General features: G+C 47.3%; 1 protein-coding gene across 12 annotated transcripts in view; it reads right to left on the bottom strand.

The window, feature by feature from the left end:
• Positions 1-15,925, bottom strand: part of PTPRU (protein tyrosine phosphatase receptor type U) — a 78,385-nt gene that overhangs the window by 14,974 nt on the left and 47,486 nt on the right. For 10 of the 12 annotated variants that reach the window (XM_072750502.1, XM_072750499.1, XM_072750509.1 and 7 more), the window contains 3 exons: positions 5,595-5,785; positions 4,807-4,882; positions 4,235-4,311 (listed from right to left, as the gene is read on the bottom strand). In XM_072750502.1, the coding sequence (XP_072606603.1) occupies positions 4,235-4,311; positions 4,807-4,882; positions 5,595-5,785 (344 nt within the window). Of the gene's footprint in view, positions 1-2,574; positions 2,593-4,234; positions 4,312-4,806; positions 4,883-5,594; positions 5,786-15,925 lie in introns of all 12 variants that reach the window. The other 2 variants (XM_072750500.1, XM_072750498.1) reach the window with 1 other exon arrangement.

Below are 15,925 nucleotides of genomic sequence, written 5' to 3' on the forward strand. Positions count from 1 at the left end.
GGAAAGGCACTGCCGGGGCTGCCCTCCCACCTCCAGCGCTGGTCAAGCTGGGAACCAGCTACTCCACCTAAAGTCAGCTGGCCTGAGAATCCCACATGAGACCGTCTCTTCTGATTCATCCATCTCTGTCCCTCCGGTGGCCCAGCCCAGGGCCAGCACCAGGGCTAGTCAGCAAGTACCGTCCACAGCTGAACAAGTTTTCAACAGATAACCCTCCATATCTGCATTAATTTCTTCGTGCATATGTGCATTCCTGCACAATTAGAGAACACTATGATGGAAAGCATAAAATGATCAGGTGTTAAAGGAAGGTAAGCAGATCCATCACCTTGAACATACCCTCTTGAGAGCATCTGAGAGCACAGATGGGCACCGGCATGTCCTGGGCACCTGCTCCCAGGGCACATACCCACACCGGCCTGGAGCCCCTGCGTGGGCAGCAATGGGGGACTGACCACTTGCATCACAGACAAGAACCCCAGGGCCTCCTGATGCTCCTCACAGGGAGAGAACCAGAGTCTAGCATGAAGGCTGAGGGTTCACACGGGGCTTGAGACCCAGCTCCATGCGGCGATGAGCAAGTCACTGAATATTCCTAAGGCTCCATTGTCTCATCTGCCAAATGCTGGCCCCTACCTCTTGGGAGTATGGGAAAGATGAAACGACAAGCCTAATGTGTTGGCATAGGGCCAGGTGCCTAGCCAATGATACTCTTGTTAACTGGCATTTGAAGATGGATTAAAGCCACGCCTTCTGTGGGCATTGAAGAGTCTGACAATGAACCAAGTGGGTGGGACTATGCCTTGTAAGGATATAAAGAAATGCACCTGTATTTGTCACCTCCTAATCGGAACACTAGGGCAGAGTGTATCCACCCATTTTGTGGGCCTATTTTTCCATTCAAATTTGGGAACCTGGGGCACCTAGGTGGCTTAGTGACTGAACATCTGCCTTTGGCTCAGGTTGTGATCCTGGGGTCCCCACAGGGAGCCTGCTTCTCCATCTGCCTGTGTCTCTGCCTCTCTATGTCTCTCATGAATAAATAAATAAAATCTATTAATTAGTTAATTTAACTAATTTGGGAACTTTACAAACTGTTAAAGCACACTCAAAATAAGGGGGGATTTCAGAGAACACATCTGGGAAAATTGGTCATCTCCAACAGCTGTAACTGTGGGGACCTTTCACTTCACATCTACAGAGATGTGTATATTTCTGTACTGTCTGAAAATGTGATAATGAATTGTATTTCTGCAATCTTTAAAAAACAATTTTTTTTATATATAAGGAGGTAAAACAGAAAGGTGCCCTCAAAATAACAAACAATCCCATCAGGCATCAAATATATGTTGTTCACCCTTAAACAACACGGGGGTTTGGGGCATTGACCCCCTGGGGAAGTTGAAAATTCACACATAACTTTTGACTCCCCCAAAACTTAACTACTAATAGCCTGGTTGCCTGGAAGCCTTACCAATAACATGAACACTCAAGTAACACATATTTTGTGTGTTTCATGGTATTATATACTGTATTCTCATAACCAAGTAAGCTAGAGAAAAGAAAGTATTATTAGGAAATCAAAATAAGAAGAAATATGTTTATAATATTTACTATATTTATAAAGAAAATCCACAAGAAAGTGGACCAGTACAGTTCAAACCCATGCTGTTCAAAGGTTGAATGTATATATCAAAAACCAAACTGAAGTACCACTAGATGATAGGACTTTTTAAAATATTCCTAGAAGGCCCAGGGATGACACAATTTTTAAAAACAGAATACCCGGGGTGCCCAGGTGGCTCAGTTCATTAAGCATCTACCTTTGGCTTAGGTTGTGATCACGGGGTTGGGCCCCAAGTCAGGCCCCCTGCTTGATGGGGAGTCTGCTTCTCCCTCTACCCCTCCCCCAGCTCATGCTCCTTCTCTCTGTGTTCTCTAATAAATAAACAAAATCTTTTTTTTAAAAAAAGGATACTAAATAAAAGTAAAAATAGAATACCTAAAGTGTTCCCCCAAAATAAAACATTCAGAGTAGCTCTAAATTGAGGGCAAAGTAGTCAGGGTTGAGTTTCAAGCAAACTGACCACAAAGGGATTCAAACACCAGAGAAATTAGTTTTAAGGGGACTGGTGGGGCTGTCCTTGCTTCCTTGAAGACCCTGACCCCAAGCAGCAGAGAGGGAGCACCCAAAGCAGCTTCCCCCACCGACCCCTGCCAGCGCCATACAGGAGGTATGGCTGGTGAGACTCACTGGGTGAGGGGAGCTGGGGAGCCAGAGGTGACAGAGGTGGTGGCCGGTCAGTGGGGCCTGTGGAAGCACCCCATCACTGATGCCCCATCTCAGGGCAGTGGAGGATGGCAAGGACTTGTTTACAACCGGGGTCACATTGAGTCTGCAGCCCTGGGTGGCCCTTGGCCAGGCTGTTAAAATGGACAGTTGGCATTGGGTGCACGAGTGGAAGGGAAAGGGGGACAGAGACAGAGAGAAAGACAGCCAGAGACCATGAGAGAGTCTAAGATACAGCTGGTGAGAAGAGAGGAGGAGGAGGAGACGGGGAGAGAGATACTTACTTCACGGTTTATCCGAATCTTAATGATTCCAGTGAGGGAACAGAACAAAGCAAAAGAGACAGATATTAGGCCAGAGGCAGATGGAGGTGGTCGGAGCACAGGAGTGGCCAGGATGCGCAATGTGAGTAGGGGAGGCAGAGCAGAGACAGGGGCCGGGCTGGGCCAGAGAGTGGGGAGAGGCATGAGCCTGCCGGGGCCCAGGGGGAAGCCAACTGGGACACTGAGGAGACCCAGAAGTCATCGAAGTCACCCAAGTCCAAAAGGCTAGGCCCAGCCCATACCCCAGTCAAGGGAGAGCACAGGAGGTAGGGAAAGAAGGCAAGGAATCCTGGAAAATATGGGGTAGCATATTTTCTGGCCCCCCAGGAGGTGAAGAAGAGGGAGAGGAGAGGTCTCCAGAGTCCCTGACTATCCCACCTCCCAGGTACACACCTTCCTCCTCCTTCACTCCTGTAGCTCCCTACTCCCATCCTTTCCTCTCCGGCCACCCAAAGCCAGCTCAAGCCCCCACCTCCATGCAGCCCGCCATGAGTAACCCTGGCCATACCACTAAGTTGCTGTGTGACACTGGGAGAGTCATTCCTCTTCCCTGGACTGTGCTTTCCCAACTAATCTGAAATTATTTTATTTGTATATACATTCATATGCCTTCCCCACTAGAATCATATGTTCAAGGAAGGCAGGGATGGTGTCTATCTGGTTCACTGCCATACCTCTAGGGCCCAGGACAATGCCTGGCACATGGTAGATGCTCAAAATAGATCTGGTAAATGAATAAAAGATTCTCTCCCAAACTTGATTTGCTGTCAAGCTGGGGGAGTCTGACCAGGGTCCCTGGGCCCTGTCCCATCTCACCCTCATTCACACCTGGGGAGCAGATTCGTCACCTCGTCACTCAGTAGCCTGGGCTTCCTGCCTGCCTGCCCTGTCCCCAGCCCCTTCCTCTGGCCTATCCAGACCTAGCTGCTGCATTCGATGGCAGGAGAGCCTCATGGTTGGCAGCAGAGGCTTTGGAGACACAGACAGGCTGAGATTTGAGTTCCTTCTCGCCCACTCACAAGCTATGTGACCTTGGACAAGTAGCTCCACCTCTCTGAGCCTGTTTTCTCACCTGTTAAATGAGGTCACGATGCTAACTAACTCATAGCGTGATTTCAGGGATTACATAAAATGAAATCTTTGATATAAATTGCTTAGCACAGTGCTTGGCACACAGTACATTCTCAATAAACATGAGTTGTTCTTAAGGTACCACTCAGCTCACAGTCAAAATACTCTTAGCAACTCCCTGGGACCCCTAGGGAAAAGTTCCATCTCTTCGGCCTGCCATCTGGGGCCTTCCCAATCCACCTCTGCCTACTTGCAGCCTTACTGTGTGAGTCATGCAAATCCCACCTCTGAGCCTCTCTGTCCTTCCTGAGAGGGGCTCCTTCTTGGACTCCAGGCCTAGCTGTCTGCCCACTACCCTTCCTTCCTGCTTCACTGAAACCCCCACCTGTCCACCCCACAGGAAGTTTCCCTGATAGCTTTGCTCTACCCTCCCCCAAGCTCTCTGGCACTGACTGCAGAAGGGTATTCCCTGCCAGGATGCTGGCCTGCCTGGGCAGTGTGCCTGGAGCAGGCAGGGCCAGGCCAGCAGAGACGACGGCGAGGCACTCACGTCTATGTAGTTGGCGTTAATGTAGTCGGCATCGGGGCCTCCCATCATCGGGGGCAGTTTCACTCGGTGCCGATCATCTGGAAACACAAAGCAGGTGGCCATGGGGTGGGCAGGGATTGAGCTAGGGAGCGCAGGGCCAGGGCAATGAGGGGAGGCTTCCAGGAGGCCAGAGGTACGGCACAGGCAGGAGAGCCAGGGTACCCAGAGGTTCAGGGCTCACCAGGAGGCTCTCGGCACCAGAGGGGGCAGGACAGGCCAGTGGTTAAAATCTAGGCTGTGGCATCAAGGAGACCCAAGGTCATGCGCCACTCAGGCAAGTGTTAGCTGTGTGACCTTGAGCAGGGAGCTTAACCTCCCAAGCCTCAGTTTCCTTATCTGTAAAGTAGGGGTTATAATAGATCTCATACATCTGGGTTATTGAGAGAAATAAGTAAAATATTGGGTGTGGTAATCGGCACATGGCTTGGCATGTGGGAGGCTCTCAATAAGTGGCTCACTCTGGCTGTTCTCCCCCACTATACTCAGATCCCTCCCACCCACACCCCAGACCCAGGCCCTTTCCCAGGACTCACAGGCAGGCGTGGGCTCTTGCCGGCTACCCTTGACCTTGTCTTTCTTCTTTGTGGCATCCCAGCCTTCAAAGAAGCTCTGCCAGAAGGGAAAGTAAGGCCATAGTCAGCAAGGAAGGGAAACCCCTCCCCTTGTAAGACCCCATCCCCTAACAGGATGGGAGTGAGACCAGGGATAAGGGCCAGATTCAGGGTTCAATGTGGTGCCTAAGATAAAGTCACCGGATATCCCTTTATCAGCAAGGGACTAAATTCAAAGCCAAGCAGTGGGAGGGAGGAAATGAAAAAAGCAGGGGTGGGGGGGTGTCAGGTTTAGGGTAAATCCAGGTGTGAGTTGGGAAGAAGATAAAAGTGAAGGTCAAATGAAGGTTAGAAGGAGGTAGTGTCAGTGCAGATGGAGAGAGAATGAGATTCAAATCTGAGTTCAGATGGAATTTAGGATGAGAGTCAGGGTCAAATTCGGGCTGAGTACTAGGTCAGAGGTCAGGGTCAGTATAGGTTGGTGGTCAGAGTCATATTAGGGAGAAGAGAAGGATCACGAGCAGGGTCTAGATGGAGACACAGAAGACTGAAGGTCAGACTTCTGGTCAGGATCAGGAGTGGTGTGAGAAACCAAGTCAGTCTGAGATTGGGGGCGGGGTCAAGGTAAAAAAAACTTAGGTTGAGTTAGGGGCTGTCAGAGCAAAGGTCCATCCAGGGCTAGGATGAGGGTTGCCCAGGGTCAGGGTCCACGGGAGTGAGAAACAGGCAAGGCCCTGGTGAGGGGTCCTGGCAGGACTGGGGCCCTGCACCTCGTACTCCTGCTTGAAGCCATAGCCCTCAGCCGTCTTCATCTGGTTGATGTGCTGCAGGAGGTCGGCCACACGCACTGCAGGGTGCAGCTGCCCCGTGTGATACGGGGAGCCCTTCCGGCCGCAGGGACGCCGTGGTGAGCCCCCCAGGAGGCTGCTGGCCTCAGTGACCCCACCACTGCGCTGGTCTCCTGCAGACAGAGGGAGGAAAAGGGGTTCCTGACGCACAATGCCCCCAGCCTGGGGAGCCTCATACAGACTCAAGGCATGGGAGGGGGTAAATGGGCCACATGGAGGGGGTTCCCTGGAGCCAAGAGGCCTGGCCAGTCCCTTCCCTTCTGCTTCAGTTCTTCCATCCGTAAAATGAGCAAGTTGGGTCACGGGGCCTCTGAGGGCCCTTCCAGCCCGGCCCTCCTGGCTGGGCTGGGATCCTGGGGTCCCCTGACTCCATCCGGTTGCTCCTCAGCCTGGACCACCCCGTGACTTCACCGCACTGCCTGCAGGGGGCAACACTCAGCAGAGCCCATGAGAGCACCCCCTCTTCTCTCCCTCTTCCAGAGAACAATCTGGAACAATTGGCAACTCCCAGTAATTACCCCATTCAAAGACAAGCAAATCCCGAAATTAGCTGCTGCTGCCACCCCCTCCACAGATTAATGCGAGACACCTGAATAGAAGCATTTCTCCTGCGTAAGCATTTCCATTGTCAGCCTGTGCGGCGCCCTCAGCCAACTGGGGAACAGGTCGAGAGGTTCACGGTGACACACACGCGCATGCACAAGAGCACACACACACACCCTGGGAAAACTATCCCCTCCCTCCAGACCCACCCACTCCCCCTCTTCTGGGGAGATGTTCCCAAGGACCTCCCACCCTGATCCCTCAGACCAGGTCCTGGGACTGAGCCAAGTGCCCCTCTCGGTCACACCTGCCTCTGGACACTCTCTTAATGCCCATTTCTCTCCTGTCCTGGGTACAATGCAGGAGGCTCAGTCAAGGCCAGCCCTCCACATTTCTCGTGGCTCTTCTCTGCCCAAGTGTGAGCGAGTAGGGTCAGGTGGGGAACCGCCAGCAGGGCCCAGATGCCAGCCTCTTCCCTTCCCACCACCTCCAACACCCATCTCCTTCTGTTTTTTCCTCATAACCTCATATCCATCCTTCAGATATCGGCCAGAATGAGCCTTTTTTGTAACCTTCTCTGGCACCTGGCCTCTGAGTCCTACTCATAGACAGAATGGATTCATGACACCAGGACAGACCCCTGCACAGCTCAACTCCCCCAAACTCCAAACCCTGTCTCTTCAAATCAAGGGGACCCCCATGCAGGGCAAACTGTCCATGCCACAGTTTGAAAACTGCCTCCAGGCAGACAGGCAGTGCGATGGCACAGCCCACTCTGTTCCTCTTCTCTTGGGGATCAGCCCTGAGCTCCCTGTCACCCAATGTCTGAAGACAATTCCTCCACATTTGATCCAGATTTTCTACTTACAGCCAGAGGACAAGTCATGTGTCAGTTACAGCACTGTGGTCAGATACCCCAAGCCCCTGATTCTTCAGATGGAGAAACTGAGGCCCAAAGAAGAGACTTGCCTAATGTAGCAGTTGCGAAACTGCATTCCAGAAAACACTGATGATGGCAGATGACTAAGTGCTACTCCATTAAAAAGGAGAAGAGAAGGAAGATGAGGATGAGTTCTCTGTTTTAAAGGAATCTGTGACATTCTGGTTGAAATGAAAAAAGTATGTTTCTTCCCTATAAGACCTCCCAGGGCTCCCTACAGATCAGTGTGCATTGTCAATCTCCAAGAGATGAGTAGAAATAGCAATGTTTCACCACCATCTCTCACCACAGAGAGTTTTGTTTGTTTTGTGAAACATCCTCAGGGGAACACGGGGATGACTGTGGTGATTAAGATACAGGCTCTGGGGGCAGGCCCGTTGGCTTAGCGGTTTAGCGCCACCTTCAGCCCACGGCATGATCCTGGAGACCCAGGATGGAGTTCCACATCAGGCTCCCTGCATGGAATGGAGCCTGCTTCTCCCTCTGCCTGTCTGTCTGTCTGTCTCTGTCTCTAATGAATAAATAAAATCTTAAAAAAAAAAATGACAGGTCCTGGAGTCAGACAGGCCTGAGATCAAATCCCAGTTCTGTGTGGGACCCTGGGGATGTTACTCTCCCTAAACCTCCCTCAAGTGAAGACAAAAACTGTTACCAATATGATTATATAAATATTAAATAAGATAATGCCTATAAAGCACCAGCCTGGTGCCTGGCACATAGCAAGCACCTGCAGATGAGGCTGTGGACATAATTAGTCCCAGGAAGCCAGGGCAGTTGGCTGACTGGAGGGGGCCTTCCTTTCCTGGCCCTTCTCCAACTGCAGGATCCTGGTTCAGGACCTGACAGTTCTGAAGAGCATCTACAACAGATACACAAGCACAAAGATTTCAAGACAAAGGCTATCTGCTGGCTTGACAAACTGGGAGAGACAGAGGAGTCTTAGGGCTGTTAGCGGAAGCCATGCTGACAGCTCCCTGGAGGGCTCTTGAGGTGGAGGGCTCTTGAGGTGTAGCCTCACGTACACGTAGAATCAACTTGCAATGGCTGAAGACAAGCAAAATAATCCCACCTGGTCGGGGTCCTAACTGGATGCCGAATCAGGGTGGCTTCCATCTGAGCCCAAGAAGGACATAAGCTGCTCTATAAACACCACCAGAAGACAGCAGGGTGTTGAGCCATGATGTTGCCAAGAGGACCTTCTACTTCTGAGGCCCAGAGAAGACAGCTCTCCACTCTCCTTGTGTGTGGACTCCCCCATGGGATTTGAGACACAAGCTCTTCCTCACCCCCACCCCCACCCCCAGGACCAGCTTGGAGGAAGAGGTGAGGGAAGGTGAGAGCCAGCCCTCAGCTTCAGGATGCCTCCTGGGGCTTATTGCAGGCTCTCCCCAGCTCCACCGTGATTGTGGGACACCTTCTGCAAGTACCCAACTGGACAGCTGAGGTCTAGGGAGGGAGGTCTGAGGCCCAGAGGCAAAAGCATTGCGTCTGGAGTCAGAGACCTGAATTTGAATTCTGAGTTGAGTCCCTTGACCTCTCTGGGCCTCAGTTTCCCCACGTGAAAATGAAAATCTTCAGACCTTCCTCAAAGATAGTCCGTTCCCTGATTCCCATCGCCTCAGATGAGGACAGGCCCCCAGTTATATGGTCTGGCACCACTCCAGACTGTTCCTTCACTAGTGCAATTAAGATATAACTATAAAGAAACATAGCTTGTAAAAATAGTGAATAATGTCTTACGTATCAAGTGCTTTCATATGTTTGGCGTGATACTCAGGTCACTTAATCCTTAGACTGTTCCTATGATGGGGACGCCTGGGTGGCTCAGTGGTTGAGTGTCTGCCACAGCTCAGGGCATGATCCCACGGTCCTGGGATCGAGTCCCACATCCACGACCCACAGGGAGCCTGCTTCTCCCTCTGCCCTTGTCTCTGCCTCTCATGAATAAATAAATTTTTTAAATCTTAAAAAAAAAATAGACTGTTCTTATGATATAAGCACTACTGTTATCCCCAATCCAAATGAGGAAACCAAGGCTGACAAAGGGTAAGTTACCTGGTCATTAAGCAGCAGCATAGGATTCAAACCTGGGCCCTGTTGTCTACCCTGCTTTCTCTGTTTCTTTCTTCCTGATAAACAAGAATTCACAGTGATGAAAAGGATCTAGCACTTAATGACAAACCATTTGGCAGGTGGAACCCACTGGCATCCATAGGGGTGAAGAGCTCCAGATGCACAGGGCTTAGAAGGGGCTGAGGGTTTTCACAGGCAGGATTTCAGACACAGAGGTTGGGGGGGGGGAGGGTCCATTGCCACATCCTGGCAACATCCCAGACAGCTTCCTCACACCATTTACTCAGCATCAAAAATACCCATGGTAAAAATTCACAGACTGAGGACGCATCGAAATCAACATGGCAGAATTCCACACCACAAAAATCTGGGCTCCTCTGTTTGGAAAGCAAAGAAGGGAGTGGAGGCTAGACCAGCATAGGGTGTGGAGAGAGAGAGAGAAAAGGGGCTGACCCATAGCCCCTGTCCCCTGAACAGACATCTGCCATAGCCTGTCCCACTCGCCTCCTTCCCAGCAGCCCTGTCCTGTCCAGCCCAGCCCACACTGTCACCACCTCGACCCAAAGGTGCATCTTCTTGAGACCCCAGCAGCACTGATTGTTCCCACCAACCACATGGCAATTAGCCTGGGCCTGACTTCCCTAGGCCACATCACCCCGGCTGTCAATGATCTGGCTGGAGGCAGAGCCCAAGCATCCTGCCCCTCTGGATCTCTCAACGTGACTCAGCAGCAAGGCACACACCCACACTGCCCCCACTTCCCACTCTCCCCGACACCCACTTGAATTTCCCGCCAATCACACCGCTGCATGTGCTCACCCACTCATGCTGTTGCCTCACCCAGGCATGCCCTTCTTTTCCCATTGCTGCCTGTCCAAATCCTGCCCATGCCATGCTGAAGGCCCAGCACAAGATGGAAAACAGCTCTTTGCAGCTCAAAGAGACCTGCATTTAAATTCCAGCTCTGCCACTTCCTGGCTGTTTGACAAGTGACTTCCTGTCTCTGAACCCCTCTGTTTTCTCACGTGTAAGATGAGTTGATAATAGCTACCTTGCTGGGCTGGGTGAGAGTTTAATGAGGAAGATCACAAGGACAACATGATAAATACCTGCACGTCTGTGAGTTTGAAAACTTACACAAAATGGGCAAATTCCTAGACAAATAATCACTTACTAAAACTGTTTGGAAAAAAATAGGAAATTTCAATAGTCCTTGGCTCCTTTAAATAAACTGAATTAAAAGTTTAAAAATTTTCCACAAAGAAAACAGAGGAAAAGATTATTTTACAGGTGAATTCCACCAAACTTTCAAGATGACAATCATTCCCATCTTTCATAATAAGGAAAAAAGAGAAGAGACCTCAGTGCATTTTACAAGGCTAACAGAATCTTGATACTAAAAACCAGACAAGAATAGCACAAAAAGGAAAAAAATCATGGGCCAATCCCACTCTTGAATACAGCTTTGAAATCTTGAACAATATGATACCTATACTGAATCCAACAAGACATAAAAAATACAATGCATCATGACCAGGCTGAATTTATGCCAGGCACTGAAGATTATTTTAACTTTAGAAAATCTGAAAATGTCCCTCACCTTGTTAACCTTATTAAAACAAAAAAAGTTTAATGCGCGTTTCAATAAAACCTCTTAGCAAACTAAAACCTGAAACTAAAAACTAAAACTTGTTAACCTGATAAAACATTTCTACCAAAAACTGTAGCAAACTTCATTCTCAGTGTTTAATGTCAGAAGAATTTCTTTTAAAATCAGGAAAACAAGGGATACCTGGGTGGCTCAGTGGCTGAGCGTCTGCCTTTGGCTCAGGGCATGATCCCAGAGTCCTGGGATCCAGTCCCGCCTCAGGTTCCCCATAGGGAGCCTGCTTCTCCCTCTGCGTATGTTACTGCCTCTCTCTGTGTTTCTCATGAATAAATAAATAAAATCTTTTTTAAAAAATCAGGATAACAAGACAAGGATTCCTGCTATTACCACTTCCATCCAACCCAGTGCTGAAGGTCCCAGACAGTGCCATGCAGAAAAGGAAAGGAAATGAGACAGAAGAAACAAAATAGTCTGTATTTACAGACCCTTTGATCATACTCAGAAAACCTGAAAGATTCTACAGACAAATGAAAATTAATAAATAAGGTTATCAAGGACCATGGATATGTTTTATATATATACACACACATATATATTAAAAATCAACTATATTTCTCTATATGAGCAGCCATTAGAAATGCAATATTTTAAAAGTGTACCATTTATCTTGGGAAAACTGGACATCCACATGAAAAAAAAAGGATTTGGACCATTACCTCACACTATATACAGAAATTAACTCAAACTAGATCAAAGACCTCAATGTAAGGCCCAACACTATAAAACTCTTAGAAGAGGGACACTTGGGTGGCTCTGTCGGTTGAGTGCCCATCTGACTCTTGACTTTGGCTCATGTCATGATCTCAGAATCATGAGATCAAACCCCACATTGGGCTTTACACTGAACATAGAGCCTGCTTGAGATTCCCTCTCCAGATACTGCCCCTCCTCCACCCCCACTCACATGCTCTTTGTTTCTCCAAAATAATCATAATCATAATAATTGTTTTTAAAGATAATTTTTTTAAACTCTTAGAAGAAAACAGAGGACAAAAGCTTCATAACAATGGGTTTGACAATGATTTCTTGGCTATGACACCAAAAGCATAGGCAACAAGAGAGAAAAATGGACAAACTGGACCTCATGAAAATTTTTACAGTTTCGTGCAACGAAAGACACAGTCCACAGAGTAAAAAGGCAATCTGAGAAGAGGAGAAAATGTGTACAAAGCATATATCTGCTAAGGGATTAATACCTAAAATACGGAGAGAACTCTTAAAACTCTACAACAAAGAAATAAAAAACCCAAATCAAAAATGGGCAAAGGGCTGGAAGAGATATTTCTCTAAAGAAGATACACAAATGGCACATGCTCAAGGTGACAGCACTCATCATTAGAGAAATGCAGATCAAAACTTCAGTGAGATACCACTTCAACAACCACCGGAATGGCTACTATCAAAAACAAAAACAAAAACAAAAACCCAGAAAATAACCAGAATTACAAGGATGTGGAGAAACTGGAGCCCCTGTGCACTGCTGGAGGGAATGCCAGACAGCACGGCCACTGGAAATCTGTATGGTGGTTGCTCAAAAAATTAAAAATAGAATTACCATATGATCCAGCAATTCTACTTCTGGCTGTGTACCCAAAAGAATTGAATTAGGGTCTCAAAAAGATACATGTTATAGTTATGTTCACAGCAGCATTCTTCACAAAAGCTAAAAAATGGAAGCAATCTACATGTCCATGGGTGGATGAATGAATAAGCAAAATATGGTACATACATGCCACAGAATATTCATTAGCCTTAAGAAGGAAAAAAATTTTGAAAAATGCTACATGATGAAAGAAGCTTGAAAACATTCAGCTAAGTGACATGAGCCAGTCACAAAAAAGACAAATGCTCTATGATTCCACGTATATGAGATAATTAGAGTAGTCAAATTCACAGACACGGCAAGTAGAATGGTGGTTGCTGGGGGCTGGGAAGAGGCAGGAATGGGGAGTTACCGCTTCATGGGAACAGAGTTTCAGTTTCACAAGATGAACAGAGCTAGGGGGCTGGATAATGGTGATGGCTGCACATTATGCATGTGTTTAATACCACCAAACCCCACACTTAAGAACAGTTAAGATGGTAAATTCCACGTTAGTTGTATTTTACTGCACACACCCACACAATGTACGATTTGCAATGGAAATCAAAAATACAAGGGACCTGAGGGTACATCTAACAAAAGAGGTGCAGAATTTTATGGAGAAAATCACTGAAAGACACTCAAGACCTAAATATATAGGGTGATATATATCCCCTTCTTGGATGCACAATTTCAGATGTCAGTTCTCCCCAGATTGATCTCAGTTCTCCCTAGATTGATCCAAACATCTGATACAAATCCACCCAACAAAGTTTTCCAAGTAACTTGAAAAGATGATTCTAAAATATATGAGAAAGAGGGAAGCGTGGGTGGTTCAATCGGTTCAGCATCCAACTCTTGATTTCGGCTCTGGTCGTGATCTCAGGGTTGTGAGATCAAGCCCCACATCAGGCTTCCACCAAGCATGGAGCCTGCTTGAGATTCTCTCTTTCCCTCTCCATCTGCCTCTCTGCCACCCTGCTTGTACACAATCAATCAATCAATAAAACATAAGAGAAAGAGAATGAGGACAAATAATAGCCAAGACATCCCTGATGAGGAGCAAAGCCGCGAGAATGCGATGTCTCAGACACCAAGACTTAGAGAACTCTAGCAATGAGGTAATGAGGTATCAACAGACATACCAATGACCAAATCAGCCCATCAAAGAGAATGAGGAGCCAAAAAACAACCTACCAACATACAGAAGCATGGTCTCCGAAGAGAGTGGCTCCACAACGAATGATGAAAGTACAAAGTATAGGGACACCTGGGTGGCTCAGTGGTTGAGCATCTGCCTTTGGCTCAGGGCATGATCCTGGGGTCCTGGGATTGAGTCCTGAATCAGGCTCCTCATGGGGAGCCTGCTTCTCTCTCTGCCTATGTCTCTGCCTCTCTCTCTCTGTCTCTCATGAATAAACAAAATCTCGTAAAAGGGGGATCCTTGGGTGGCTCAGCGATTCAGCGCCTGCCTTTGGCCCAGGGCGTGATCCTGGAGTCCTGGGATCGAGTCCCGCATCCGGCTCCCGGCATGGAGCCTGCTTCTCCCTCTGCCTGTGTCTCTGCCTCTCTCTCTCTCTCTCTCATTCTGTCTATCATGAATAAATTTTTTAAAAATTTTAATCTTAAAAAAAAAGAAAGAAAAAAGTACAAAGTGTAACAGAAGCTAGGACATGAGTTGCTACAGAAAAAAATTAAATAAATAAATTATAAAAAAAGAAAATCCTTCATTCCTATGACACACAAAAATCAATCACAGATGGATAAAGATTGAAATGTGCAATGCAAAAATATAAAAAGGTTTGGAAAAAAGTAAAAAATATTTTATGACCCTGCAAAGGAAGCATTCTTGAAGGAAACACAAAAAGTAGAAATCAAAAAGTAAAAGACTGATGAACTCAACTAAATTAAAATAAAAACGTGTTCCTCCAAAGACACTATAAATAACCTGCGAAGATGAGCCACAAATTGAGAGAAGATATTTGCAATTCATCAGTGAAAAGTGATTATCATCCTAAATATATAAAGAACTCCTAAGAACCACTAAGAAAGCAACAGAAAACCTAATAGAAAATTAGGTAAAAGGCATGAACAGGCATTTCAGGAAAAAAGAAAGCTGAATGGCCAATAATGATTTGAAACTATACTCAACCTCATTAGTAATCAGAGAAATGCAAATTAAGACTATAGAGAATCACCATTTTATACAAACTAGTTTGGCAAAAGGGAAGAAGCCTGGCAAATTCTGAGCTTGCCGCAGAGCAGCAGAAGCTCTGTGTCGCTGCTGCTGGCCGTGAGCACAGGCGAAGCCACTCTGGGACACAGCTCGGTTCCATCTTCCAGAGGGGAGCCAGCACACACTCCTGCTGGCTGCTTCGCATACATCCTATTGCAGGTGCATCTGGAGATCCAGTTAAGAACATTCAGAGCAGCCTCATTTGTAATAACAAGAAAACTGGAAGCAAATGAGATGTCACTGGATGGAGGAAGGGAGAAATAAAGTGCGATACATTCACATAATGGAAAACTATACATCAGAGAAAACAAAAAAAAAAAACACAGTGAAACCTCCACCTGGGCAAATAGGAGAAACACAATGCTGAGCTGAGAAATAGCGTGACTGCATTTTTACAAAGCCCCAAAACGAGCAAAGCTATATAATACATTGGGGATGCATGTACCATGGTAAACCTACTCTCCAAAAGTAAGGAAATAACAGACAAATTAAATTTGTCTAATTTGAAATAACAAATTTCAGGGGGGTGTTTATGTCTAAGAAGAATGGAGGGCATATCCTTAGGGAGGGACACCCAGAAGATGTCTTAATTCACCGGTATTTGTTGTATTATCACTGCGTGACTTCCACAAACGTTAGATATTTTCTTTTGTACAAATCAACACTAAATAAAATAAAAAGATGTGTGAGGAGGTACTAATTCACCATATCCTGCCTGCATGCTGGGCTCAGCACTAACTATATGATGTAATAGCCAACTCAGTGTTCCAGCACACCTACCGGCAGAGATGATCTTTAGCCCTGTTTTGTACCTGAGGAAGCAGACATCCAGAGAGGTTGAGCAGTTTGCCCCAGGTCACACAGCCAAGGGGATGTGAGATGTAACCCAGGTCTGTCTGACTCCAGAGCAATCTTTCTTAACCACTGGTCCCCTGCCTCTCCCGCAGCAGGTGCTCAACAGGCTCAAGACTGCTCTAGCTCCCTCTGATCACACAGCACCACTCCTTTCTCTCAGTCCCCAGAGCACTTTCCACAATCAGCATATGACCTTGTATTCCTCCCCTGTGAGTCTACTCCTCCATTTTCCTAAAGCTCCTCCAATGCAAAAGTAATACCCGTGCCTCCTCTGCATTGCCAGTGCCAGGACTGGTACCCAGCAGGAGCACGACAGATGCTTCATTTGGGGTTTGAGGTGTTAACAGAACTCATC

Source organism: Vulpes vulpes, chromosome 2 (assembly GCF_048418805.1).
Source record: "Vulpes vulpes isolate BD-2025 chromosome 2, VulVul3, whole genome shotgun sequence".
Classification (NCBI taxonomy): Eukaryota; Metazoa; Chordata; class Mammalia; order Carnivora; family Canidae; genus Vulpes; species Vulpes vulpes.